At 41.1% G+C, this 25,309-nt stretch overlaps 10 protein-coding genes across 10 annotated transcripts; 3 read left to right on the plus strand and 7 right to left on the minus strand.

Annotated features, from left to right (window-relative positions):
• Positions 1–1,565: 1,565 nt before the first annotated feature.
• On the minus strand, positions 1,566–2,630 carry JH06_1045 (beta-1,3-galactosyltransferase 2-like protein; the record flags this gene model as incomplete). The annotated part of the gene is made up of 1 exon (XM_014673203.1): positions 1,566–2,630. The coding sequence occupies one exon, from the start codon at positions 2,628–2,630 to the stop codon at positions 1,566–1,568; it is 1,065 nt and encodes a 354-aa protein (XP_014528689.1).
• Positions 2,631–2,823: 193 nt separating this feature from the next.
• On the plus strand, positions 2,824–3,822 carry JH06_1046 (RWD domain containing protein; the record flags this gene model as incomplete). Its single annotated transcript, XM_014673204.1, has 7 exons — positions 2,824–2,929; positions 2,961–3,026; positions 3,056–3,186; positions 3,212–3,307; positions 3,338–3,412; positions 3,442–3,643; positions 3,674–3,822. The coding sequence occupies 7 exons, from the start codon at positions 2,824–2,826 to the stop codon at positions 3,820–3,822; spliced, it is 825 nt and encodes a 274-aa protein (XP_014528690.1).
• Positions 3,805–5,122, minus strand: JH06_1047 (hypothetical protein; the record flags this gene model as incomplete). Its single annotated transcript, XM_014673205.1, has 6 exons — positions 3,805–3,873; positions 3,904–4,150; positions 4,181–4,326; positions 4,356–4,691; positions 4,722–4,967; positions 4,997–5,122. 6 exons carry the CDS (start codon positions 5,120–5,122, stop codon positions 3,805–3,807), a joined length of 1,170 nt encoding a protein of 389 aa, XP_014528691.1.
• A 2,754-nt stretch (positions 5,123–7,876) lies between these two features.
• Positions 7,877–8,341, minus strand: JH06_1048 (hypothetical protein; the record flags this gene model as incomplete). Its single annotated transcript, XM_014673206.1, has 1 exon — positions 7,877–8,341. The coding sequence occupies one exon, from the start codon at positions 8,339–8,341 to the stop codon at positions 7,877–7,879; it is 465 nt and encodes a 154-aa protein (XP_014528692.1).
• Positions 8,342–8,792: 451 nt separating this feature from the next.
• JH06_1049 (hypothetical protein) lies at positions 8,793–10,736 on the plus strand (the record flags this gene model as incomplete). Its single annotated transcript, XM_014673207.1, has 4 exons — positions 8,793–9,021; positions 9,054–9,094; positions 9,126–9,464; positions 9,495–10,736. The coding sequence occupies 4 exons, from the start codon at positions 8,793–8,795 to the stop codon at positions 10,734–10,736; spliced, it is 1,851 nt and encodes a 616-aa protein (XP_014528693.1).
• A 387-nt stretch (positions 10,737–11,123) lies between these two features.
• Positions 11,124–13,680, minus strand: JH06_1050 (hypothetical protein; the record flags this gene model as incomplete). Its single annotated transcript, XM_014673208.1, has 10 exons — positions 11,124–11,635; positions 11,667–11,748; positions 11,777–12,495; positions 12,527–12,623; positions 12,654–12,758; positions 12,789–13,070; positions 13,101–13,165; positions 13,197–13,457; positions 13,488–13,611; positions 13,642–13,680. 10 exons carry the CDS (start codon positions 13,678–13,680, stop codon positions 11,124–11,126), a joined length of 2,286 nt encoding a protein of 761 aa, XP_014528694.1.
• A 988-nt stretch (positions 13,681–14,668) lies between these two features.
• JH06_1051 (inactive ubiquitin carboxyl-terminal hydrolase) lies at positions 14,669–16,971 on the plus strand (the record flags this gene model as incomplete). Its single annotated transcript, XM_014673209.1, has 4 exons — positions 14,669–14,707; positions 14,738–14,976; positions 15,024–15,102; positions 15,133–16,971. 4 exons carry the CDS (start codon positions 14,669–14,671, stop codon positions 16,969–16,971), a joined length of 2,196 nt encoding a protein of 731 aa, XP_014528695.1.
• Positions 16,972–20,379: 3,408 nt separating this feature from the next.
• JH06_1052 (VPS15 protein kinase) lies at positions 20,380–21,440 on the minus strand (the record flags this gene model as incomplete). Its single annotated transcript, XM_014673210.1, has 7 exons — positions 20,380–20,444; positions 20,489–20,710; positions 20,741–20,849; positions 20,881–21,031; positions 21,062–21,197; positions 21,227–21,380; positions 21,411–21,440. The coding sequence occupies 7 exons, from the start codon at positions 21,438–21,440 to the stop codon at positions 20,380–20,382; spliced, it is 867 nt and encodes a 288-aa protein (XP_014528696.1).
• A 914-nt stretch (positions 21,441–22,354) lies between these two features.
• JH06_1053 (phosphoinositide 3-kinase regulatory subunit 4) lies at positions 22,355–24,563 on the minus strand (the record flags this gene model as incomplete). Its single annotated transcript, XM_014673211.1, has 11 exons — positions 22,355–22,810; positions 22,841–23,084; positions 23,112–23,224; positions 23,256–23,806; positions 23,836–23,990; positions 24,021–24,076; positions 24,107–24,263; positions 24,293–24,338; positions 24,369–24,403; positions 24,434–24,516; positions 24,543–24,563. 11 exons carry the CDS (start codon positions 24,561–24,563, stop codon positions 22,355–22,357), a joined length of 1,917 nt encoding a protein of 638 aa, XP_014528697.1.
• Positions 24,564–24,925: 362 nt separating this feature from the next.
• Positions 24,926–25,249, minus strand: JH06_1054 (ATP binding; the record flags this gene model as incomplete). The annotated part of the gene is made up of 2 exons (XM_014673212.1): positions 24,926–25,138; positions 25,169–25,249. The coding sequence occupies 2 exons, from the start codon at positions 25,247–25,249 to the stop codon at positions 24,926–24,928; spliced, it is 294 nt and encodes a 97-aa protein (XP_014528698.1).
• Between the last annotated feature and the right edge of the window lie 60 nt (positions 25,250–25,309).

The following is a 25,309-nucleotide window of genomic DNA, read 5'->3' on the forward strand; positions in this document are numbered from 1 at the left end:
CCCTTGTACACAATGTTTCCATTCATTCCTTCTATCTCAATCCAAGCTCCATTAGACCAGGAATCACCATATGAATCCTTCATCTCAAGGGAGTATTGATTGTTCGTTGAAGGCTGTAAGCATACTTCAAGAACTCTTACATCATTGTTCACCAATGAAGGGGACGTGAAAACCACAGTGGCACCGTCAGAGATTGTAAAAGACTCTTCAATAGCAAAGCTAACTGTTTTCTTCGTAATCTTTACATACACCTGACTAGACGGACAGTCAACAGCAGTAGTTAGAGTAGCTATAGATAAAACAATATCAAAGGTGGCAACCTATGACCAACCAAAACACAAACCGATTCATTTCCAAAGAATATTGTGTCGTTGTTGTATACTATTGGCAATATTCTAATAGAACGAATGACCAGGAATTATGATAATAACTATGGAAATGGCGATCACTAAATGGAAATTGTGTATATTATACTACTACTTTCACTGATGAGTATTCGTGGTATTACTCATCATTTATATAAAGGATGTGCCTTTTGCATTATATACTATAAACCAGAGTACCTTCCTATCTAGAAGAGAAAGGCTATATCATATGAACTTAATTAAATGATAACTGAGATTCATCTGAGAGTTTCAAGCATAATATGTAAGAAGAGAAGGACGTAAGGACTCCGTTCTTAAAGAAAACAATGATTCTAAGGAGATCATTGATTGGTTGCACCAAGACAAACCAATAATAATGTAGAATAACAAATGATTGGCTCAAACGGCGGCAAATGCTCTTGCTGTTGCTATTGGAAGATACCATGAAGCACTACGAATAGTTGAAAAAACGTAGAATTACTCTCCCTATAGTTATCAGGTTAATCTAGACAAGGTAAGTGATAAACCAGAACATCTTCAGTAGAGTCAATACGTAATCATATTATCAGTTGTGTAGAAGATGTCAGCTGAACATTTCCTTAGATAAGGAACGAGTTCATGGTCACTTGGCATCGTTGCATTTGGTCCTATAGTATTGTCCCATCAGATCATCGATATCACTTTCACTCGCTATTGTAATAATTAACCGTCACTGACCAAACCTGGATCATTTCAACAAATAACTTGTGAAGCTAAAACAGAAATGACAGTTTATAAACAACTTTGAGTTGATTAAGCTCTTGTGTCTGTTTGCTAACGAATACAAGTTAGAGGAGTGACGTGAGGTTTCATGTCAAGAGGACGAATACAGTACTTCCTACTTCTCAAACACCGACAGTTGTATGAGAAGGGCATACATTGATTTGATGAGATTGTGAGCACCACGTACAGTGAATTGACTCTCATCAACTCCCAATACTCGACAGAATATGAACTCAGAAATGGTATCAAAGAGAAATACTTCGTAAGTGGGGAAATCATTCTATGAACGAGATTGAGTGAATCAACAGTAATGACTACTATTACCGCTAATCGATTTTTAATCCCTGCTATTGTTGGTAAATAACTAAAACTAATTGTTTCAGGCTACTTGATATCTATCTGTATATAACATCAAACAAATTGCACACTATTCTACAATCACTTCCCTTGTCGAAAGGAATCGATAACAATCAAATCAACTGGCGAGAAACGATGAACAGCTGCATAATTTCCATTCAACACTTCATTCAGTGGTAATTGATTCACACTAATATACTTCTTATCATCCACAATCAATACTCCATATCGATCCATAATCTGTCCATAATAGGCATCATCAAGATAATGAATAGGTCGAACTGTTTCTGAACCCTCAACAATTGTTTGCAAAACATCCCTAGATAGAATACACATACATCCAGATATATAGGGAGGGAAAAACGGCTGAGAATAAACACTGTAAGGCAAATAATATTTATGATTGGGATCTCGAAATGGCTTCGCTCCTCGAAAAACGTGACCATAAGCAAAACTACTTGGCATGGACGGAATGATTCGATTCGCAACAGTATTCAAATTGACAAACATATCAGCATCAGTACGCACATAAAACTTCATGGAAGGACAATGATTCATTGTCCAGTTAAAAGACTGTAGCTGAAGAATTGTAAGATTTAAATACGTATCAGCAATGTCGAATTGAACAATGTCATTATAGAGTGATGCTTCTTGTTGAAGAAATGCATTGTCACTTGGATGGGATGTCATTCCTGAGTAGAAATAACACCGTACACCTTTTACACCATGATGAGACTCTTTACACCAGCTATTCCGAATTGCAAAACGCTCTGCAAACTGAAATGGAGCTGTAACGATTCCAACCACAATTTTGGTATCCTCACAGTATTTTCCATTGATTAATACCTGTACATGATCCGGAACTTCAAGATGCAAATCTTCTTCTTTGTATTTGTTTGTCGCATATTTACTCTCAATCTTATTATATGACAAACAATCCCCTTTAGTTTCCTCAAAACACCGCCTCTCTTGAACTGAATACGATAGCAGACTTCCTTTCAATCGACCTAAATACCGTTCATAAGACCTCTCCTTCTCATAGTCTGGATACAGTTTCTTCCTTTCATCAGAGTAAACAAAGCGATCCGAAGAAGATGACGAAGTGATAGGGATTGCACTCGGACGAACACGCACAGAAAGGAGCATCATTTTCAATGGGGCTCGGATTGAAATGAGAAAGCCATTAAGAGTAAGAAGGACAAATAAGAGGCCAGAACACAACCCGAACATGACCATAGAGTGTGTGATTCTCATCCTCTAAGAAGAACAACTGTTTACGCCATTTGGGTATGCCTCATTCGGCAACCCCACTTGACGATGGCGCACTTTACATTCTACAATGTCAACAGACATTCCACCTAGTGGTGGCAACAATTCAGATCATTTAGAAGAACAAGCTATGGAAATTGAAGCCATGCAAGCTGTTTTTATGGATGACTTCAATTGTGGGATTCTTTTGAGATTCTGATTTTGTAGTAATATCAAACGATCCAGGGACATTCAAAATCAAACTTGTTCCAGAGTTAGGAGGTGAGAATTACGGTTGGTGCTAGATATCCTATATTACTTAGTTGGAATTTCTATGGTCATTCGATATACTCCGATGTATCCAGATGATGTTCCGAATATTTGTTTTGTTGATGCAGTCAATATTCCTGAAGATGACATTATTAGTTTAACCCAAATGATTTATGTGCTCTCTGTATACTCGTTTTGGTTATTTCTAGGACAAAGCACCAGATTTTCTTGGCATGGCCATGGTGTATAATCTTACTGAAGTTGTCAAGGATTGGTTGATCGACCGGAATGTTCCTCATGTTGAGGTATTGGAATCCTGATAATGTTAGTTTTAGGAAGGTTCCATGTATGAGGAGATGGTGAAGCGTCAACAACGGGAAAAAGAGGCAGAATCTTCTGCAGCAGCTGTTGTAGTTTGTTTTGTCGGCGTTTTATGTAGTTGGCCGAAGATTCGGCGGAGCAGGAACGGGTACGACACCCAAAGAATTGGGGAACACCTGTTACCCCAGAGTCATTTGCAATTTGGAAGGCTAAATTTGATTCTGAGATGCAGGTAAGTGAACGAACTATATCTACAAAGCCAACTGGAAGAGAATTGTTTGAACGTAATGGAAAGTCGATTTTGGAAAATGAAGACGCAAGTTTGTAATTGGGGGAGTTATGACCTGTAGTTCTGGATAAAGCAGATCAGGAGACAGAAGATGATGGTTGGTGCCAGTGGAACGGATCAATCATAGATGATCATATCGAAGTAAAAGAAAGTGACGAGGAGGATGAGAGTTTGTGTGTTTGTTCAAACACATCATTTCAACTGTTCTAATGCAACTATTATACTAACTCGATTTGATGACTTACACTGTTTGGCCAGTTCCTATCCATCATATTCCTCAGATATCTCTACATGACAAATCTTATCTATACTTCCTTCCTTTTTCCAGATCGGATCATCTACAGTTTTGAGAACCTGACGAACAACATCTTGCATATTCTCATTACCCAAAGCAGCTGCCTGAAACAATTGCATAGCTCGTTCTCCTTGGGGTTGAAGAAAAGGATGTTGAAGAAGGCCGCTCGGACCTCCAATAGACGGTCGCTTCATTGGATTCCGCTGTAAACATGACTTTAAGACATCCATCAACCATGGATTACTATGACTCAGTTTGGTCACGAATTCCTACTCTAGTTTTGGAAATGGAATTGGTTGTTGCGCATTGGTAATAGCAGCGAGTTTCTGAGCAATTGGAAGGTTCTGAAAGGGAGAAACTCCATACACCATCTGGTAGAGAATGCATCCTAAGGACCAAACATCACAGGATCGGCGAATCTACGATCACAGGAATTCTCTACACCCACTCGAATGCCTCGACCTCCTTTGCCATCTCCTACATCCAGCAACGCTTCTGGAGATATGTAATTGAGTGTCCCCACTTGACTATCTCGTAATACACTGGTTGTTTCGGGTGCGATGGCTCGCGCGATACCAAAATCAATAAGTTTTAGACATCCACGAACAAATAGGAAGTTTCCTGGCTTGAGGTCACTGTGAATGATATTTGCTTGGTGAATCGTATGCACTGATGTAAGCATTTGTTGCCACAAAAGTCGGACATAGTTCATATCAATGGGTACATTCTTCTCCTGATTCTGAGCAAGAAAGGACTTCAAATCTGTTTCCCCATATTCCATTAGCTATATATGAATTATCTCAATGAATAAAACGATGAGAAGTCGCTTTGACTGTGTGTCAATCTCATAATCAACTAGTTCGATGATTCCCTCTTTCCCACGTAGCTGACGCAATAATCGAACTTCGTTCACATAATCCTGTATTTGGCTCTTCGGAAGATCTGCCAAGTTAACACATTTCAAGGCCAATTCATCATTTTCTTCGTTTAATACTTTGTATACAACACAACTGCTTCCCTTTCCTATCACGTTGAGTCGGATATACGCCTTCTGGTTAATCTAGAGGAAATGGAGCATTGCGAACATACATAGATAGTTTCAAATTGACTGGATACTACGGCAAGAGTCTTCGAATCAGCAGTATCTTTAACTTCATTAGAATCACATTTTCTGGGATTGCAGTCTGATAAATTCTCTTGTTGATAGATACCCATCCGTTTAGAAGATGGAAGAGTGATCCGCTTTGATTCTTCTAGTTGTCGTCGTAATGATTGCCGATCGAAATCAATTTCTGATTTAGTTACTCTCCGTGGTCCTTCTGGTTGAGAAATTGAAAGAAGGGCATACGAGAATGAATGCGCAAAGGACGATGATATGAGCGTGATGGAGTGTTGAATTTATTATCTCCATCCATTATGCATCCAAAGAGGATGATTAATTGAAGCTGGAAAAAAAAGTGCTCTAGAATGGAACTACAGTTTGTTGGAATAGTAAAGGGAAGGATTGCAACAAACATATCACAGTTCTTTCTCTATCCTCTGGATCATAAGATGCTTATGCAATCGCACTTCAAACTCTTCAAACATCCTTTCTACTTCCTTCTTCAATTCGCTTGAATTCTTTAACGTTTCTTGAAGAAACGAAACGTCATGCTGAAGTTGATCTGTCATGGGAACAGGATTTGCAGTATGATGTTCCCTTAAAAGTGAAACGAGTTCTACCCTTTCTTCGGCTTCCTTCAAGCACTGATGGATTTCCTCAGACTCTTCATACAGTGCATTCGTCTTCTCCTGAATACTATCATTTATCTCCACAATTCTTACGTACCACACTTCCTGAATGGACGACTTTTCAAGACATTTTTGTAGTTTCTTCGATTAATAAATCTCTCAATCCTTACCTGGATAACTCGCATAAAACAGGCCTCGAGAGCTTGCTGTTTCTGGAAGGTTGCTTCAGCGCTTGCCTGCAGCTCACTGTTGGTTGTCTCCACTTCTTGTATCTCTTTCTTCAGTCTATCTGAAGCAGTCTTCAGTTCTTCCAGACGCTGTGTGGAACGGACGGACTCTTCGTGGATTTCTCGCTTTACACGACTCACAGACGCTAACTGTGGCGACTAGACATCAAAGCATACAATCCATACTACCAAATATGCTTGTAGTACTCGACTCAACACACTGTTGTCAATATGGTCACTTGCAACTCTTGCCACATTCAACTGCTCCACATAACGAGCCCACAAGTCTGTTGATGTCTGTTGCATCATCGCAACAGCCTCATCAAGAGGTGATGGAGCAGATTCAGGGGCTTCCACCTTGGCATCCTCATTTACTTCACTCAACCACTCATAACCACGACTCAAGGGAAGAGTAGAGATAGATTTATTGGGAGAAAGATGAATCAGTACATGACCCAACCCAGGAGATAATACAGCAACCACTTCCCTCTTCTCCTTGCGTTCTGCAATGGGAAGCATTAGGGGTTCTCCTCGTTTGTGTGTCTCCACAATATCATATAACCACGGGAATTGGATACTCACAATTTGATCCTCCAGAAGTAACACAAACGAACATGGAATCGCATCAGGAAGAACAGTCTCACAATGAAGATTAGCGAGGGAGTAGGAGGCGATGCAAATAAGACTCTACGAGTGATACCGTCTCTCCATCAGTACATCCGAAGCACAAGGTTCCTTAATACACCGTAAGGATATGCGAAGGGTTGAATGATCCAAAATACAGAATACAGCAACTACATCAGTCGAGAGAGGCTGTCTAGAAGTGAATAATAACCGATATTCAAACATTCGAATCTGACCAGATTGAAAACGATTTGTAGATGGCAGATTGTCCGATTGTTTTAAAGATATATCAGGTTGTATTTCACTTACACCAAGTTGCTTGTTGGTTACACTCAATTGTTTGTTAGCTACACTCAATTGTTTGCCAGCTACACCAAACTGCTTTCCATTCACATCCAACTGCTTGCTATTCACACCAAATTGTTTCGAAGTCACATCAGGTTGTTTTCCAACTATATCCAATGGCTTACCATCCACTTCCGGTTGTTTCACAATCACAAACGGCATGCCCACTTGTCGAGACGATACAGAACGCATGTATTTCTCGTTACATTGCTCCCAAGAATACAACCACTCATTTAACTCGGTATGACCCTCTTCAATCAATGAAGCATATGCCTTCAATGGTAACTGATAGCCCTCAATGCAAAACGGCATTTCTATTCCCACATCTCCCGTCGAATACAAAACATAAAGAGCGAACTGATCACTTCCAATACCACTTCCAAAACATACACTCAAGGGACATGCCTCAGGAATGGATACTGAAGTCTGGGAAATTGGTTCTGCTGACGAGAGAGGCGAAAATGATAACAAAGATCCATTACAAAACACCACAATCATGTAATTGGATAAACGCGGATGACAGTGCACACATGCAATCGGACTCTGTATTTCACCTGTTGAAAGACATCTAGAAATGAGCACACTTCAATTAACCTACACAACTCGAAGGCTATTATTCTTCGAAAAGGTCAACCGACTACCCATCTGTCTATTTGGAAGAATCAAAACATGTACAGATGATTTTCCATAAATACAGATGAACCGAGAGTGGCTATCGCAATCCATGCTTTCAGCATCTTTCAAATTCATAGGGAGAAACACCTCCTCCACAATGGGATTACTATCGCCAAGGTAACTGTACAGTAATGAAGTGCCCTTGACCAAGGCAAAACAATCAAGCGAATTCGTTACCGTCACACAGTTTGGCATTGTTATTCTTGTTGTTGAAATATCTGCGTTATGAAACAACAAGAAAAGCAAAGGATAAAACAAATCTGATTGATCTCTTCTGTCATCTATTTCCCATTTTCCATTTGTCTATCGCGAAATGAAATTATCTAGTCATTCCCATCCTGTTAACAAACAGTCGATAAAAGACTCATCACTTTCCTTTTCTCTTTCCTTCTCCCTTCTTTGGAGGGCCTTTTCCCTGAAAACGCTTTCTTCTGGCCTTCTTTTCCCAATAATCAGCCTGATCTGTTCTATAGGAACTTGCAATCCCTCCATCCACATGTCGTCGCGTTCTAGCATAACGGTAGAAGAAAAGTTCTTCCTCATCGACCAATTGTCCAGCTTGTTTCTTTGCAAATGGATCTGATATCATTTCCGAATAGCGTAGCCACTGATACGGAGTAAAACCATTCACAATCAGATCATTCGTTGGATACTGCAAAGGAGTTCGTAGAATTTCCTTGATTGTCCTCGGATTAGCCAATTCCATTTGTTTGGCGATTGGTTTCTTGTTATACGGTTTCAATCCTGTTCGAGCGAGAGAAGTGGTTGGCAAATTACCAAAGATCACTCGACTAAGCTCCTGGATTTCCCGAGGGATTACTACCTTCTGCATTATGAAGGAGTAATCGGGTTGGCGAATAGTTGGGATTGTGCAGACTAATGAATTGTTGGGATCGCCCAAATAAGGTAGTAATACTAATCACAGAAAATGCCTTGATATTGAGAATTCCTAGAATAGTCAATTACTGAGACTATTCATTCCACTCGTATCTTGGGATCCCACATTCAATAAGTATCCTTCTAATCAGATCCATAATCCCAACTAGCTGTTTTGTCTAGTTATCTCGTATTCTCGTAACACCTTCTCACAACAAGAATTACCAACTCCTTCTAAAGTCTGCTATTCACTTTCTCATCTCTAAATCGTCTCAATTCCTGTAGTAATAGCAATTCCTAATCTCATTTGAATTCACACAAAATAGGGACAGAATTTGGAATCCAATTATCAGTATCTGTTCAGTTGGGGACGTTAACTTGGATTTAGTGTAATCGATTGCTAATATATGAGCGAAGTGTCATTCTCTCTGGGAAATCGAGTAGAGAGGATTTCCATAACGAAAGAGGACACCGACTCTTCAGTGGAGCAAAAACTCGTTGATATCTTTGGTATTAACGCAACAGCAGGTATCTATGGGATTCGAAATAGTGAGACGGGTCAAATTTACTCCCTTTTGGAGATCCGAGCCAATCCCATGCTCTTGAATGGCCAACCTGGTCATATTATTGTTGGTGGTAGGGTGAAAAGTATTTGGATTAATCCGTAGTGTTATCACCGTCTTCTCGGAAGCGTCAAGCAACTCTTACTGTAAGAAATGGTGGTATTGTTTAATTGAAAGGAAAGTCTATTCAAATATATATTTAATGAATGTAATAATCGAAGGACGTTCCGTTTTCTCGATTACTTTGTTCTCCGTGTTTTATATAACAAGAAGGCATCCAGTCTAATTCCAGCTATCAATCTTATGATTGAGAATGATACAGAAGCTCTGAATCGGCATCTTCATCTGATCGTTTCTCAAGTGAAGGATTCTACGGCAATAAAGATGGGTGTTCTTCGACATATTGCAGTGAATATGCAAATGAATAAGGAAATCAGTTATGCTCATACATCGGTCTTGTTGAATCTGATCCAACAGGAAGATGGATTGGTGTGTGATGCATACATGCAGTTCGATGTAGGACTAATCATGATATATAATCTGTAGAAAGATGACAATCTAGCAGAGCTGAAGAATGCTCTTCTTCGGATCCTTCTCCTTACGGTACGGCCATCTTGCATCTCTCCAGAAGAGAGGAACGAGGCACATCGACGCCAGTCCCAGAATCGTGGTTCGTGGCGCACTCCTTCAGGGACCTTGGATATTAGTCGTGTTCTGGAGGAGCTCAGTCGCGCCGAACTCTTCCTCTATTCTCTTTTTGAACTGAATATCCTACCAGAAGGGACTGCAATGAGTCTTCTGCAAGCCGTCGGCGAAGACCCTAGCATACTTCATGCATTTGTGGAACTGATCATCGATCCCACAACTAGTCTTCAGAATCCATCGACGTATGCTGCATTCATTCAGAGTCATAAGGTGGTTCCCCATGCGGCGCATCCTCTTCACTATCCGTTTCATGATGAACCCTATCCAACAGATCCTATTATCACTCAATTGTTGGAACTGCAGAAGTCTGGGATTATTTCAGCAGATGAGTATGTTGGACTGTATCGACGTTGTACTACTGAATCTCCTGTGTTACGACATATTTATCACATGTGGAAGCAGACTGGAAAACAGGAAGAGTTTGGGAAGTCGATCAAATTGGCTATTTCTATTTATTCACTGTTACGACCCCACAGCGAAACCATTTCCGATCCAGCTCATGCAGCCATCCTTCAGCAGGTATATGATGCTGGGATGATGGGCGCGGAGGAACTGCGTTGGGTGATACAGGAGTACTGTCAAGGAAATGAGGTAGTACGGAGTGCCTTCTCTCTATGTGAGGAGACTCAGGATATGTGTGGATTCGTAGAGGTACTCCATAGTATGATGGAGATGGTACATCGTTATGAGATGGCTGAAGAGGCACAGGAGTTCTTGACGGTTCTTGTACGTGAGTTGCTGGAGGAAGGGAGTCTTTCTCAGCAGCAAGCCACGGTGTTGAGTGTATTGCTGCAAGAGCCTTCACAGTGTCTCTGTGACCTCTATCAGGAGTATCGGCGTTCAGGAGACTTTGAGGGTTTGTTGGGTGCTCTTCTCTATGTAAGTTCTTCAGAACTTCCTTCGACAGAAGACACACCAGAGGAGGAAGCAGAGGAGAAAGAGAGTGTATCGCTACCAAGTCGTGAGGAAGTGTTGGAGACAGTGAGGAGTTTGCAATCGACGATTTCGGAAGAAGAGAGAAATGTATTGATAAGCTTGATTGAGGAAGGAAATGTAGACGTTATTTGTTCTGTAGGGAAGTGAAGGGAGGATGAGGTGTAGATAGCAAGGTATTTGAATAGAAGTGATTCGCGTTCAGCCTCAGCAACCACAACTCTCCTTCAGGAGTTAAGAAGTATTTTACGGGATCGGAGTTCGTCTTCAGTCGTATTGAATCCTATGGAATCCCGTCAGTAAGTTCATACTTGCTGCATCTCACTTCCATTTCGCCCTATCGTCCATTCCTTTTTATTTTATCATCCATCTCTTCTCATTTTATCATCCATCTCTTCACTTTTTATCCATTACATCCCTCTTATCCTTTCAACTAAATCTTCCATTGTATTCCCTCTTCATTCTCTTAGTACGTTTTCGATTCGTACATCCGAATTCTCGATGTATCATTAGTCTGTTGTTTGTTTAACAAATAACTCACTTCTTCAATGCCCTCATCTCCTTCATCGTTGCTTTCATATCTTTAGGGACAATTGTTGTTGGCACATCACTTGGTAATTCTACTTTCATCCGACGCTGTTTAGGGCCATACCACAAAGGATTCAGATGTGGAAAGCGATCCATATCGCGCAGATACTCCTGCTCTTGCCACCTACAAATCATTTCTTTCTGATTCAAGTACCCATCAGGTAAATCAGCTCCACTTGGAGCCGATGGCATGACCTCTGTCAGCTTCCAGTTGGACGGCTGCAACTGCTGACGAATATACCTCTCTGCCATATCATCCATGCCTTGAAGTATCTCCACACAGTCATTAAACAAATTAATTTCGTAATTGTCCTCATATTCAAAGGCATCCTCTATAAAATGCTGGAACAACTGAGTCTTCATCAACCCTTTTACAAACTTCTCATCCTCCTCATCTACCTCACGCAGGAATCCCTTCTTGTCCAGAATCATATTCATCTCTGCACCTTCAGGGACATCTCCTACATGTCACCAATCATTGAAACCTCTCACGGAAGTGTTTCTTGTAGTGACCAATGAGTCGACAGAACTCCAACATTACCGTCACCCGGATTGACTCAATAAAGTCAACCATCTATCTCAAATCCATTTCAAATTCTTACATCCATACTACTAGTAGACAGCTTCTCTGTCATTGAAGAACCATCTGAACTTGCTGCTGGAGATACATAGTTATAATAGCGATGAACACGAGTTGCCTCCTCCTCTGATGGAGTTTGAAGTATCGGAGACCATGGAAGCGATGGTCCATGTAATGAATCGTATTCTGGAGTAAACGAGATACTCAAATCATCTCCTTCCTTTGATGATGTGCGCATTACTTCACTCTCTTCACACTTTCTCTTACAATCCTGGATCATAGTTTGAAACTCCTCCATTTCTTCCTGACTTGTTAACACAGCACTACATCGAAGTGCTTCAATTCCTGATGGTGAGGCTTGGAACGATCGTGACGAAGGGACCAACAGCGATGACATGACTGCAGGCACCACACCAATCTGACAGCGCAATATTAGAGGCCGACGTTCTTCCCCCAAAATCCTCTTCACTTCCTTATGCTCCTTTCCAATCATACTTGTTCCATTCACTGCCAACAAAATGGGTTCTCGCTTCAACAAGGCCACTCGCTTTCCCGGACCTGTTACCGTCATGTCATCTTCATCAATTTGTAAAGACACACAACTGACGCTCTCCTGACCCTCACATAAAATGGCAGATCTGGAGCGTAATCGAATTCCTAACCTTCCAGGACCAAACACCACCTCAAACACCAAGAATGACGACTCGGAAATGTTCTGGTTATTACAGTACAGTACACGTGCTACAAATGACACAATCAACCCACAGAGAACTCGCTGGAGGAGGAAGCTGTCGCTCCATCTTCTTCTCAAGACGCTTCACAAACGATCGATTGAATTCCAAAAACGAAGGCTTCTTTGGTATAACAACCTACTAATGACTCCTTAAGTCTTCATCAACCTTATCGTAGTCAAGATGAACGACAACCACTCCATCAAGATTCGCTTGACAGTCATCTGACTGGAACTGTCGAGTGGTCACTCCAAACAAGAATGGAAAGGATGCCTACGGATAACTTCCAGAAGAGAATCAAACCGATATGCTCTCGGTAATTGTAAGAGGCAGAATTGGAATAAATGGATGATACCAACGGAACGGGTAAAGAAGGCTATTCAGAGCCTGGGCACAAAGAGTGAGTGAATCCATCTGTTCAGACACTAATAACACTCGACGCTCCTGTACCACAGCAGCAAGAGCCTTCACGATGTTCTTTGGTGAAAGTGAAGTAAATAGACATTCAAAACAGAGCTTATCTGTAAAAGGAAGACAGGTTTTTGGAGGCATGCGAATGGACACGATCTTTTGAAATACAGTCAACTATGATTCGTCCGCTTCCATAAATCTTACTTGCGTCAACGTACCAAACTCTAGCGAAGGACAATAATCCACAAAATGACTAATGTGTCTTTCCACTAGTGTTGTTACTACGGATTCAGTTCCTACATGGAACACGATCAAATTCATCTTCCACAATAGCATCACAAATCGAACCTTTACGCAGTAGGGCTTCGAAGGAATCTACCTTCGGAATCGCCTCCTTCTCGTCAGCAAACCGATCTTCTGAATCGAGAATCGCGTTTCTGTACAACTCTCGAAGAAACACATTAAACACAGAGAATATTGGTTGGTGCGATAAGACGCACAGCGCTCTGGGAACATAAAGATTGCGCCCTTTTTTGTCTAATCGATACTCTCCATCGATCTCTATCGCTCACTCGAAAATCGGGATATTACTCAGTTTCTCATAGTAAAACAATGATGTACCATAGCTGCGAGATCGATCACTATCTATAAACACTCGATCATGATTCAAACTCAAGCGTAAAGCAAAAAGTAAAAATGTAAGGCCTTCTGCGTTCTTTCTTCACATATGCAATTTTTGCATCACCAGGAATGCAACACTATGTGTTATCAGTTTGGATACCATCAACGTATTGTGAATTCTCCGGAAATCGATGTTTCTTGTGATCTTCCAGTGGATACCGGTCTACAACAACGATAGGAGGACTCTTTAGTCCAATGTTCTCCTCTTCGTGTTACTAACAGCTGGGAGAATCCTACCCGTTGGAGGAACTGTAACCGACATGAAATAATCAGCAAGAATAGGCATCTTCTTTGTTTTGTGTTCTTTACCGAACAAAAAGGCGTTTCGCTAAATGTGTAAAAACCAATTCATGATGAAACTAAGAACGAAAATCTCCTAAATAGGTGTTTCGTGACATGACAAGTCTCAGAGTACATGTACATTTCTAATGCAGTTATTCCTTTCTTGGAGAGTGGCACATCGCTGCCTCTGAGGTATTACATCACATTCCTGGGCGAAGAAACATCATCAACGGATACTAAGAAGACACACCGAATCCTTGCCAAGAAGAGTGAATTCCCGTTATCGTTGACTTGCTTCTCAATCACATCACAATCTTTAATTTGATGAGCAAACCTGCTTTCCAATCTCTCGCCAACCTCGGCGGGTCGAATTTATGCTTCATGAATAGTATTATTCAAGTGGGTTTCTTCATACTCTCGTTAGGACTAGAATCTTTGGAATATCAAAGAGTTTAAGAATGCTATTGTTACAGGATGCATTCCTCACCAAAGCAGTACCATTATTACGAAATCCAGTTACTCCTAGATAATGGTCAGGAAAAGTGTACTTGTATCTACTGTACGTTACGAGTATTTTTGGATCGATAGGATAATCTGGCTAGGAATTTCTGCAAGTCTATGACAGTCAAACCTCTTTGAATACGCTTAGTGCTATTTCATTCCGCAATTCGCTCGCTGAATTCTACAAACAAGGAAACAACGAAATGGCTGATGCCTATGAAGTCTTCGTATAGCTTAGAAGAAATTTTTACCACTAGCAAGACTTGTTGGAGTACATCCACAAACTGAGCGGCTTTTGTTCCGTTGACATGACTTCTTATGACAAACCACATTGTATTAGTCATGGTGTAGTGATTCTGAAAATGTTTCATTCCTAGTTCTTTGGCTTTGCAATGCATGAGAAGAGTATTTGTAGTTACTGCGGAGATGACCAGAGTCCCGTACAGACTCGCTTCTTCTATCAAGTGACAGTAGAGCAAATCTTGGCTGGAATGGATTTTTACAAGTCCATGCAAATTGAACAGCGTGATTATCTCGCTACTCTACTCTTATATGCTATGAAAACTGATTATCCTCGTTGTCTTCTCTCGGCTGGTTGTCCAGGGACTTTTTGTAAGTGGTATGGGTGTTGCTTGGGATTCAGAATAGTGATGTGTTGTCTAGCTTCCCACCTGTATTTACAATGAGCTTTATTGTTGCAAGTGATTATATGGAGAAGGAACGACTTCGTCCTTTGTATTATGTACATTCGGAGTGTAATGATAATGAATAGTCCTTAGTGATGCCACTGAATGCTGCAAAGTTGACACGGGATGTGACTATGGAACAAACTCCTATCCAGTATCATCTCTCTGGAATGATTTTATATTATGGTACATGCTATTTGTTTCATTCATATACAGGAAAGCATTATGTTGCTATGTGCTTGTATGAATATGAGGGTCGTTTCTACTGGATGGAATGTAACGATACAAAGTTTAGACACTTTGAGGACAATGCATCCATGATTGATCATTGTGTCCAGGCTGCTTATCAACCTATTCTGCTATTCTATCGTAAAGATGATGTGGACTCGAACGTTGGAACGAATGCCTTCCCCCAGTCGGTTGCTCCCCGCTCTTCTGTTTTCCCTGATTCCATATCTAGTCAGGTTCCTGCTCCGTACTCTGCGATTCCTCCACAAGCTCAAACACAAGGTGCTGTTCCATATCCTGTTGGTCCTACTCAAGCTCCTACTCCTGTTCCTGCACAAGCTCAAGTTCCTGCTCCTGTTCAGGGAGGATATCCTAACCCGTTACCTGTGGCTCCAACCACGATTCCATCTGGATATCCTGAGCCTCTCCCTGTGGCTCCTACTCAGGCTGCTGGATATGTGGAGCCACTTCCTATTCCTTCATCGCAAGGTATTTCCATGAATATCTACGGTGATCAAGCTCAGGAAGTTGCTAGAGAATCTGCACACACGAAGCCTGTTAATACAAGTTCGCTCGTAGATCCTTACCCAGAACCTGTTCCTTCATATCCTCCCCATATGCCACCTAATCCTCAGTATCCCTCTGAAACTGTACCATCTTATCCTCCTGCTCCCATTGGCAGGTATTCACCAGCCAATCCTGCATATACTGGAGCTGTTCAACAGAATGTAACTCCACCTGCTCAACAACAACCATATCCAAGTGGACCCAATTATTCTACAAGTCCGACACATTCTCAATCCCTGCCTTATAAGTCTCAGGAACAGCAGTATCCTCAGCCTCAAACATCACAGTATCCCCCTTCACAACCTCAGTACCCTCCTCAGCAGCCACAGTACCCTCCACAGCCTCAACAGGCTCAATATCCTCCTCAACCTCAACCATCACAGTATCCACCTCAGCCTCAGCAACCGCAGTATCCTCCTCAACCTCAACAACCCCAATTCCCTCCTCAACAACCTCAGTATCCTCCAAAACCTCAACAGGCTCAGTATCCACCTCAGCAAGCTCAGTATCCTCCACAGCCTCAACAACAGCAATATCCTCCAAAACCTCAACAGGCTCAATATCCCCCTCAACCTCAGCAGTCATATCCCCCTCAGCCTCAGCAACCGCAATATCCTCCTCAACCTCAGCAACCGCAATATCCTCCTCAACCTCAGCAACCGCAATATCCTCCTCAACCTCAGCAATCCCATTATCCTCCTCAACCATCTCAACAACCCCAATACCCTCCTCAACAACCTCAGTATCCACCTCAACCTAAACAATCACAGTACCCTCCACAACCCCAACAACCTCAGTATCCACCTCAACCTCAGCAACCTCAGTACCCTCCTCAACCACAACAATCACAGTATCCTCCTCAACAACCCCAATATCCCCCTCAACAGAATCCAATGGGTAATACTCCAAAACAAGGAGTGAATCCTTATCCTTCTTATCCCCAAGGAGTGAACACATACTCTTCAACATCCCAATCTCCTTATTCTGTGTATGGAAAACCGTATTGTTTTGTTTGTTTAAAAAGAAATCTACATTCAGAGAATCTAGATGATGTCCTGTTGTTACCAACCCTCTTATTCATAGAAAGAGCAGACTGTGGTCTGGAACTATCCCAAATGTCACCAATATAACACCATCCTGGATTGCTCTTAGTCTATTCTTAATCACCCTTCCTCTTTATTATATCTGTGGAAAACCGTTTGCTTTTGTGTTCTCTGTTAGTTCTAGCATTCTTGGGTTTCTTTCTGCTTCTGTGATTACTTTTTTCTTTTTCGACCTTACAGATAACTGTAAACGGTATTATATAGTATGAAATCTGAATTCAAGACAAAAACAAGTATTCGGTGCTTCGTTCGTCATAACGAACCTATATTCTTGGTACTGCTTTCATTTCTATTATAAGTATGTAATTCGAAGGGATTCACATATAGGTTTTCAATAGCAACATTTCCCTATTATGTCTTCTTAACTCAAATGATCGTTTGTCTATGTAGTTCTATTCGTATGGTGTAATTGTAGATATGTGGATATCTCTGCAGTCTTCATCGTTCATTTCTATATCCAAACGTGGAGTAAGTCATGATAACCTATTTGATTCCTAGGTCATATTACGAATTAGAAACGTTGTTTATCCCATCACACTATCCGTACTCCTAATAACCCTTCTTCTCCTCATTCAATCCAGTTCAATTTCTCCTTTTATCTTTCAACTCTTCCTCGTCACGTTCTTCTTTCTGTTCCGCATTGGTGTGGGTGAAAGTGCTCACCAATTCGAAGTCTGGATGTACTTCATCCTAGCAACAATTCTTCCTCTTACACTCTTTATCTTCTCATCCTTCTCCTTGCTGACAACAGATCCACTTCGGTTCCTCCTGCAGATGGTCATTCTTCTCAGTGCCCCCTGGGCTGTATTTCTCGGTCTTCTCTCAAGTCGTTACTTTGTCTGGATGCGTCATTTCTTATGCATTCTTTCATTCGTAGAGATTGATATGAATCGTCTTCAAGTTCTCAAAGTCATTTTTGGATTGGTTCTCATCCAAACTCTTCTTCTTTGTCAATTCGTCCTTCTCAACGTTCCTCTCCTGTCTCACATTTGTATCACACTCTCCATTCTCTGTCTCCTCTTCCCTATTCTCTCCCATCTCCTCAGCTTCACAGGGTAACATTCATCATGTTCTTATTATTCAGCCAACGCATTCGTTTCCTTAGTGTTGTTCTCGTTCTGTTAGCTGTGTTTCTTCTCTGTATTCTCTCACAAACTTCCTTCATTACACTTCTCATTCTCCTCTTCAGTTCCTTCTTTCTCGTAGAGTTCTATTACCATCGCTGTATTCGTGTACATACTCTCTCTCATATTGATCATTAGCATTATCTTGGATTTGCAATTCCTTTTTTTGTGTTGATTTCTCGTCTCCTCTATCGTATCTTCATCTCTATCCAATACTCCCTTCCTTCTTCTCTTTCAACTCCACTCTTTTGTCTCCTTATCCTATTTCTCGCTGTAGCACTTGCTATTCCAGGGAGTTTACTCAATGAAAAACACCTTCTCTTCTTCAATAGTCTCTTCCTTATCTGTCATAGTCTCCTCTTTGCTCTAGAATTCTTCCTTATCAATATTCATATTGATTTTGCTCATAGTATCATAATACTCCCCATCTCATCCTAAGCATCTATTGAACTCTATCAATTCTCTATCATTTTCACTACTTCCATTTTGTCCATTATTACCACTCTCAAGTATCTTTGTGTTCACTATCTCAAGTAGACTTTTTAGCCAGACTCGACTCTTTCAATCCATTACTCTCCTTTCTCTCACACTTGCTGCCACGAAAGCCTTTCTGATTCTCACTAATTCTGTTCAAGCTCTCATTCTCATTGGGATTCTTCTCCTTGCTTATCTCATTCCACTCTTTGCTACACATCTTGGAATTCGAGAATTCGTTCTTCTTCTTGGAACTGTAATTCTTGTTAATATTCTCGGATTCCCACGAGTTGTCACTTTTCTTACCGATTTCGTCCCCAAGAATCTCTCCCTGATCCTCACTTTGGGTATCATGAATCTCTCTTTTCTCATCTAGTGTCTCTCCTTCTCTCTATTGGTCTCCTTCTCACTGACGTCTGTTCGCATGTATCGCTTCAATCAGCCACATTGCTTCGGCGAATTACTCTGCTTCTCATCGTCGCCTGTCTGTTGCTTCTCATCATCAAGCCGGATCTTACAAGTATTTCCATCCGATCCATCGATACGAATCAACTCTCTGAAGTCTTCTCAAACCAATTCCTAAAGCCAACGATGGCTCTGTCCTTAGGAATTCTATTGCTCTGTGGTACTATTCTCCGCATCTTCCCTTCTACGTATCTCTTCCAATTGATCACAACTCTCCTCACGGCTCTGTCCTTTGGATTCTACATTGCAGTGGCCTTCTTCCCTCCTAATCGAGTGTTACGACTCTTGCTCTATGCCTTGGTTGTTATTTTTGGTATTCTTCTGCTTCATACATTCGTATCATTACAAATCCCCTCTTCCCTCACAATTCTTTTAGGCGACTCCCTTCCTTTTCTGTTCAAGTTCTTATTCGATTTAATTCATAGAGCAGGTATTTGGGGACTTGTGTCTCTATTGTTACTAGGAACTGGTTATGCCATCTTCAAGAATTATCCTCTTCGAAATGGAATCAGTAGATGATTGATTGAGATGATTATTATAGATTACTTGACATACACGTCCCAAGCATCAATTACCGTGTGTGTAGGAATGGAGTTACTCTATTCGCTTCTATTTCATCTTCTATTGGCTTTACGAGGTTCGAATTCCAAAGTCGGTTTTGTTAGAATGTATTATGAATAGATTCATTCTGACCAATCTCAACCCGAATCCCAATCCAGACTTATTGTTCCTAGCATCATCAACAATCTAGCAGTCTGTCTCTCGTTCATTACTCTCCTCATCTTCTGTTGTCTCTATTCCTTTGATTCAGCTCTTCCTTTGTTGTCTCTTCTCTTCCTTCTATTTTTGGATAATTCTGAGAAGAGACCTCGGTCCCTTGAAGACCAATTTGCCAACCGTTGTAAACATCTCATTCTTCCCTTTGGAATCACCAGTCTCGTACATTTCGTGAAGGAAATGATATTAATGAAAGCCCCAATGAGTAAACCCAATCCAGGTGTGTTACTCTTCTTGCTAACTGACAGGCGAGTACGTAGACTTCGAGATATCGTTCTCTTTTGTGTATGTTGTCCAGTGTATGTATCTGCTTACTGTATTAGTCGGGGCTTCTTCCCCCTCAGTGAGGTCTTTATAGGACTTTTCGGATTATTGTCAGTCACAGGACTATTTGGCGAAGCAAAATCTTTGCGTCTTTTTGCTGCAGTTGGAATTGTACTAGCTCTTCTACAGCTCGTATATGTAAAGATAAAGGAACGTGAGAGTTTGAAATACATTTAGTTGAATATGTTTAATTGAATAATGGTTCACTCACACCAAACACTTTCAAATGCAAATTACTTAATACCTCGACTCCGTATGCAGACCATTTTCCTCAACTCCAGATGCGAATCATGCCATCCACACAACTTGTTGCAAATCCTTCCTCCTTTTCACTACCTACAATCACCGCATCTAAAGTCAATCCATTCTCATAGTTTTACCTGTGATACCTGTTGCATGTATTGGTTTCACCTCCTCTCCAACAGTCAGTTTCGTCTTCGTTCGTTCTTCACTACACATATATCTCGCTCCCTGATGCTGATAGACATCACGAACACCACTCTTCTCTACTTCACACACTGTATGACTCGGAATCATCGAATCAAACGACCAGAAACGTACACAACGATCACCTCCTGCTGTCAACATATACGCTGGGGCATCTATTCCTGATCATTGCCTCCATTCCCTACATTTGGATTCAGCAGTCACATAAGGAGGTAGAAGGAATGCAGAGATGCCATGCTTGAACACACGACACTGCTTACTCACCAAACCAGTTCCCAAAACCTCATTGATTCCCTACTCGCTTATCAGTTCCTCCAATACCTACACGCACAGGAACTGCATTCAATACAACCTCATCCACAGGAGCATTTCCCTCACAGACTGTCAGAGACGACATACACTCGCCTGTCTTCACATCCCACAAATGAATTCGATTATCTCCTGAAGTAGTCCATACTGTGGGATTAACATGCGTACTACACATAAGCAATATGACAAACACTCACTCCTGCCCCAATGTCATACGGGTAATACAAGCAGAGTCTGATTGCTGCCATAGATTCACTAGCAGAGGATAACGCATATTATAAACAGGAATATAACCGCGGGTAGTTCCAGCCACCAATACATCTGTATTCACATCTACGATTCTATATGACTCCCACTCCTACCATAGACAAGTGAAGATACAGCTCCTAATGACGAATTGAGACGGAGAACCTGTACAGGGGTACGTGTTCTCAAATCACACACTGTGACATCACGCAAAGAAGAGAAAAAGAAGCAAGAAGAGAATGGAGAGGAAGAAGAACCAATCGCTGTGATCTACAAATAAGACAGAGAAAATGAATGTACTAGAGTCGGTACAGCACGGGAATACTCCATAATCTGCGAGAATGAATCTGAAGCATGTGATCTATTTATCATTCCCTCAATACAAACTCACTCCACATGCAGTAAACTCAAAAGACCATCTTGTGTGGAGTACAGAATACGCTCACCTTCATCAATAACCTGAAGGTTATTGATAGGACCACTCTATTCATAATCTCTTCTTTCTGTTCATACTGTCTGAATGATGACATGGTTATTATAAGATTTTGATCTGGCATCCATATCTACATAGCCAATTCGTCCAATAGCATCGCCCCAGTACAATAATTCATTTGTCTAAATAATTATCCTTCATCATATCTCGAACTGGAGCGATACTCAGTTTCTTCACACTCACTCCCATATCATTTGGAATGACTTTCACCAATTCACCCCGTGGGTTCCAGTTATTCACATCTGCACATCATTCTCATTCTCTTCTAATACTCTTCATTATACGAGCTTCTGAATAGAATGGTAAATCTGTCTCTGCTTCTTTCGAATACACAGAACCAGCACGCGATTTGCTAGCAACTGATGTACCATCATCGTACATTGTCCCAAGACGAACACGTGATTCAAATAATGAAATGTAGCCCTTATCCAATTGGAACACTTGGCGAATGAATACACGCATATACATTTGCTTAGTAAACACATCTGGCTTCACAAGATCTGTTCCCATATCAAAGTTCAAATAGACAGAGTCGGCAGCTTGCTCTGTCTCCGAACGAAGTCCCAATGAGTTCTGTTCGCTTCGCTCAATTGCTTCAGCCAATTCAGCATCAGCCATTTGTTGTTCAGTCAGAGGTTCGTAGAGATGCACAGTCAATGCCTCTCGTGTCCAAGGCATGTAGAATATTGGACAATCATAGTAGTCTTGAATCAAACGAATCTAAGCTCAATTCCTTTCAATCATCCTACCATCATCGCCTGTGTGGTAGGTTTCGGGTATACACGCTCCATAAGCAATAGACAATCAATGACCTTGTTACGAATTGCTGGATTAGGATGCAGAAGAAGAGGTCGCTACATAACAATGCATTTCTCGATCCTACAATAGCAATAATGATATCTTCAGCATTCTCTTTTGGCAGGATATTCTCTTTATCTTCCAGAAGAGCAACAAAGACAGATAACACTTTGATAACAACAAGATGATGATGATTGTAAACTGCATTGATGAATGAACGCATACAACCCTCTAGACTATTGCTACTAAGACGATAGAGCAAGGTGAACATATCGATAAACAGGAAACGAACATAGTTATAATTGCTGTTGATCTTTTGGAGGAAGAGATTCGCAATCTCTTCAAGGAAATACTTATGACCAAAGAACTTATAATAATCATCAATATGACGAATCACTGCACATGCAATCTAAATTCATCAATCCATCCATTTCTCTACAGCAGGCATCTCTTCATCACTGTAGCTCATTGCTAGCATCAGTAACGTCTTTACTGAACTCCTCAGTTTCTTCATATCCTCGCGGTAATTGCTTTCCACACTAATCTCTTTCGCATCCACTCCTGGATTGCGTTGTAAGGCATCTTTTACCTTCTCTTTCTGTGCCAGATTTAGCAAACGCTTACCAGAGAGAGCAATATCTGTGAGACACTCGGCAAGTGTCAGAGCAACTTGTTGAGAAGGACTAGAGATGAGAAGACAGAGTGATCACAACTTCTCCTGAATATGATGCAGTGTAGGCATGATGTAATGTGTGATTAGATTGAAGTCAGTATGAGGCAGTGAAGTAATATACGAAAGAATACGCGTCATACAGCGAATGGCCTATCCATAAGACCATTCACCCAGTCCTTACCAGACTCAATACACTAGCATAATCCTCTTCATGCTGGGCATTGGCAGAACCATCCCCTTCACTCAATACACTCATGATAGGTGGAAGAATGCGTTGAAGAATCACATCATTACTCAAATATTTTGCCAAATCTGTCAATAACGACATTGCCAACATCTTAGAGGCTGCATACTTCACATGACGTAACGATGCAGTCAACAAAGGAAGAATCAACACTAAACACTCTTCCCCATGATTCTGTGCAGCCACTTTCTCTTCCACCTCCTCTTCACCCAGACACGAATCGTCCAATGGAGTAGGAGTACGCAATACCTGATCATCTTGATGTGGCTTCTCGCTATCTTCAATATGGCTCTGTAACGCAGCAATTCCCTCTTGAAGCGCCTGAAGCCGGATCTTGAACTCATCTGGCTGGTGAGGCTCTGGTGTCACATTCTGCACAATACTCTGCTGTGATTTGAGCTCTCGCTCTGATACGAGAATCTCACTGAGTTTCGAACACATGAACGAATAGTCATCTTCCTTCTGTTCATTCTTCACTCCCAGCATATCTATACTCAATCTCATCTTCCTTGCCTACCACGCATTATCTGAGCATATCGACTCACAACCAAGAGAATCCGAGTATCTGCTTGACAGTTCTCAGGCATCATACACTCTCTGAAGAGAGGATAGATGACATCTCGCATCAATGGAGGGAACAGTGATGAATCACCTGTATAGTCATTCAAATATCTATGAATAATCAAGAATAAAAATGACTACTGTTCAGCAGTCTTGCGATCTCGATCATTCCGAGAGATCATACTCATGATCAGTTCCTATGATCAAAACACTCACATCATATCTACCTTCACATTCTGGTTCTCAATACGATAAAGAGCATTCACCGGAAGTGATGATGGATCATTACGATAACGAAGTAGACTCGTCAAATCAAAGAGTTCTTGTCCACCCGTAAACATCTCAGCCATTACACACCCCAGTGAGAAGATATCACTACTCCAACTACCTTCAACCCAACTCATCAAACCTACTGGATACTACAAGGTTGATCTGGAGGAAGAGTATTATCATTGTATTCTACACATCATCTCAACTCCTTAACTTTACCTGCAGGATAGACTTTAGAGGCTCCTTCTTGACCACTAAGGATGAATTCATACATTCATACATACGATTTGTTCTGGATTATACGTTCCGGAGCAATGTAACAGGAATGATGCTTCTGAGAACCAAAGAAATACGAAAAGTAGGCTATCTCTCAAATAATCAGGATTGTCTTACTGTAGATATTATCCTCCACATCCAATTGAGCAGGCTTGTAGTATCCAAAGTCAGTAACGTGAAGGAACAAAGCCACAGGAGGAATAAGGATATGTCAAGTAGGTCCAACCAATGGAGGAAACCATCACGTTCTGAGGTTTGATATCTCCATGGAATAGATGGGCATTCTGAAGCTGCTTTAGTGCCTAGATTCAGAAAGAAATGGAAGATCTACTTGAAGACACTGATAAAAGATCCAAATCTTTTCCATTTCGGATGGGAATGGACGGGAACTATCTGTTAGAATGGACCAAACAGAAGTACTTCAAACGAGCATCAAGACAATATTGGAAATAAGGACGAACAAGATATGCAGTACGGTTCCGTTCGTCATAGTAATATTGCTATTCTGAAGACAAAATGCAAAGGATTACGCAAAAGGGAGCCAGATTAGGTTGATCGCGTGGATTCAGCTTCGATTTTACAAAAATCAGATACTTCTCATGCTCCTTAATATTGATTCCATCTGTTGGAACACGAAAAGCTTTGATTACAGCATATCCGATGTTATGTCTTGCAAGGCCTGTTTTCATGTATTTGCCATCGCCAATTTGACACTATCATCGATTAAAACACGAAAAACTTACTGGTATGTAGTGTCCCGCGGATGTTGTTGTGTCTGCGATGCTATATGATCTATTCTGAGAAAAGACAATCGTATTTCCCATCTTCAAACACACGAATGACAATGTATGAAGAGATACATAATTGGTACAAAATTGTCCCTA

The sequence above is a fragment of the Blastocystis sp. subtype 4 genome (assembly GCF_000743755.1).
Source record: "Blastocystis sp. subtype 4 strain WR1 chromosome Unknown seqid_0052, whole genome shotgun sequence".
In the NCBI taxonomy this organism is placed as follows: domain Eukaryota; class Bigyra; order Opalinata; family Blastocystidae; genus Blastocystis; species Blastocystis sp. subtype 4.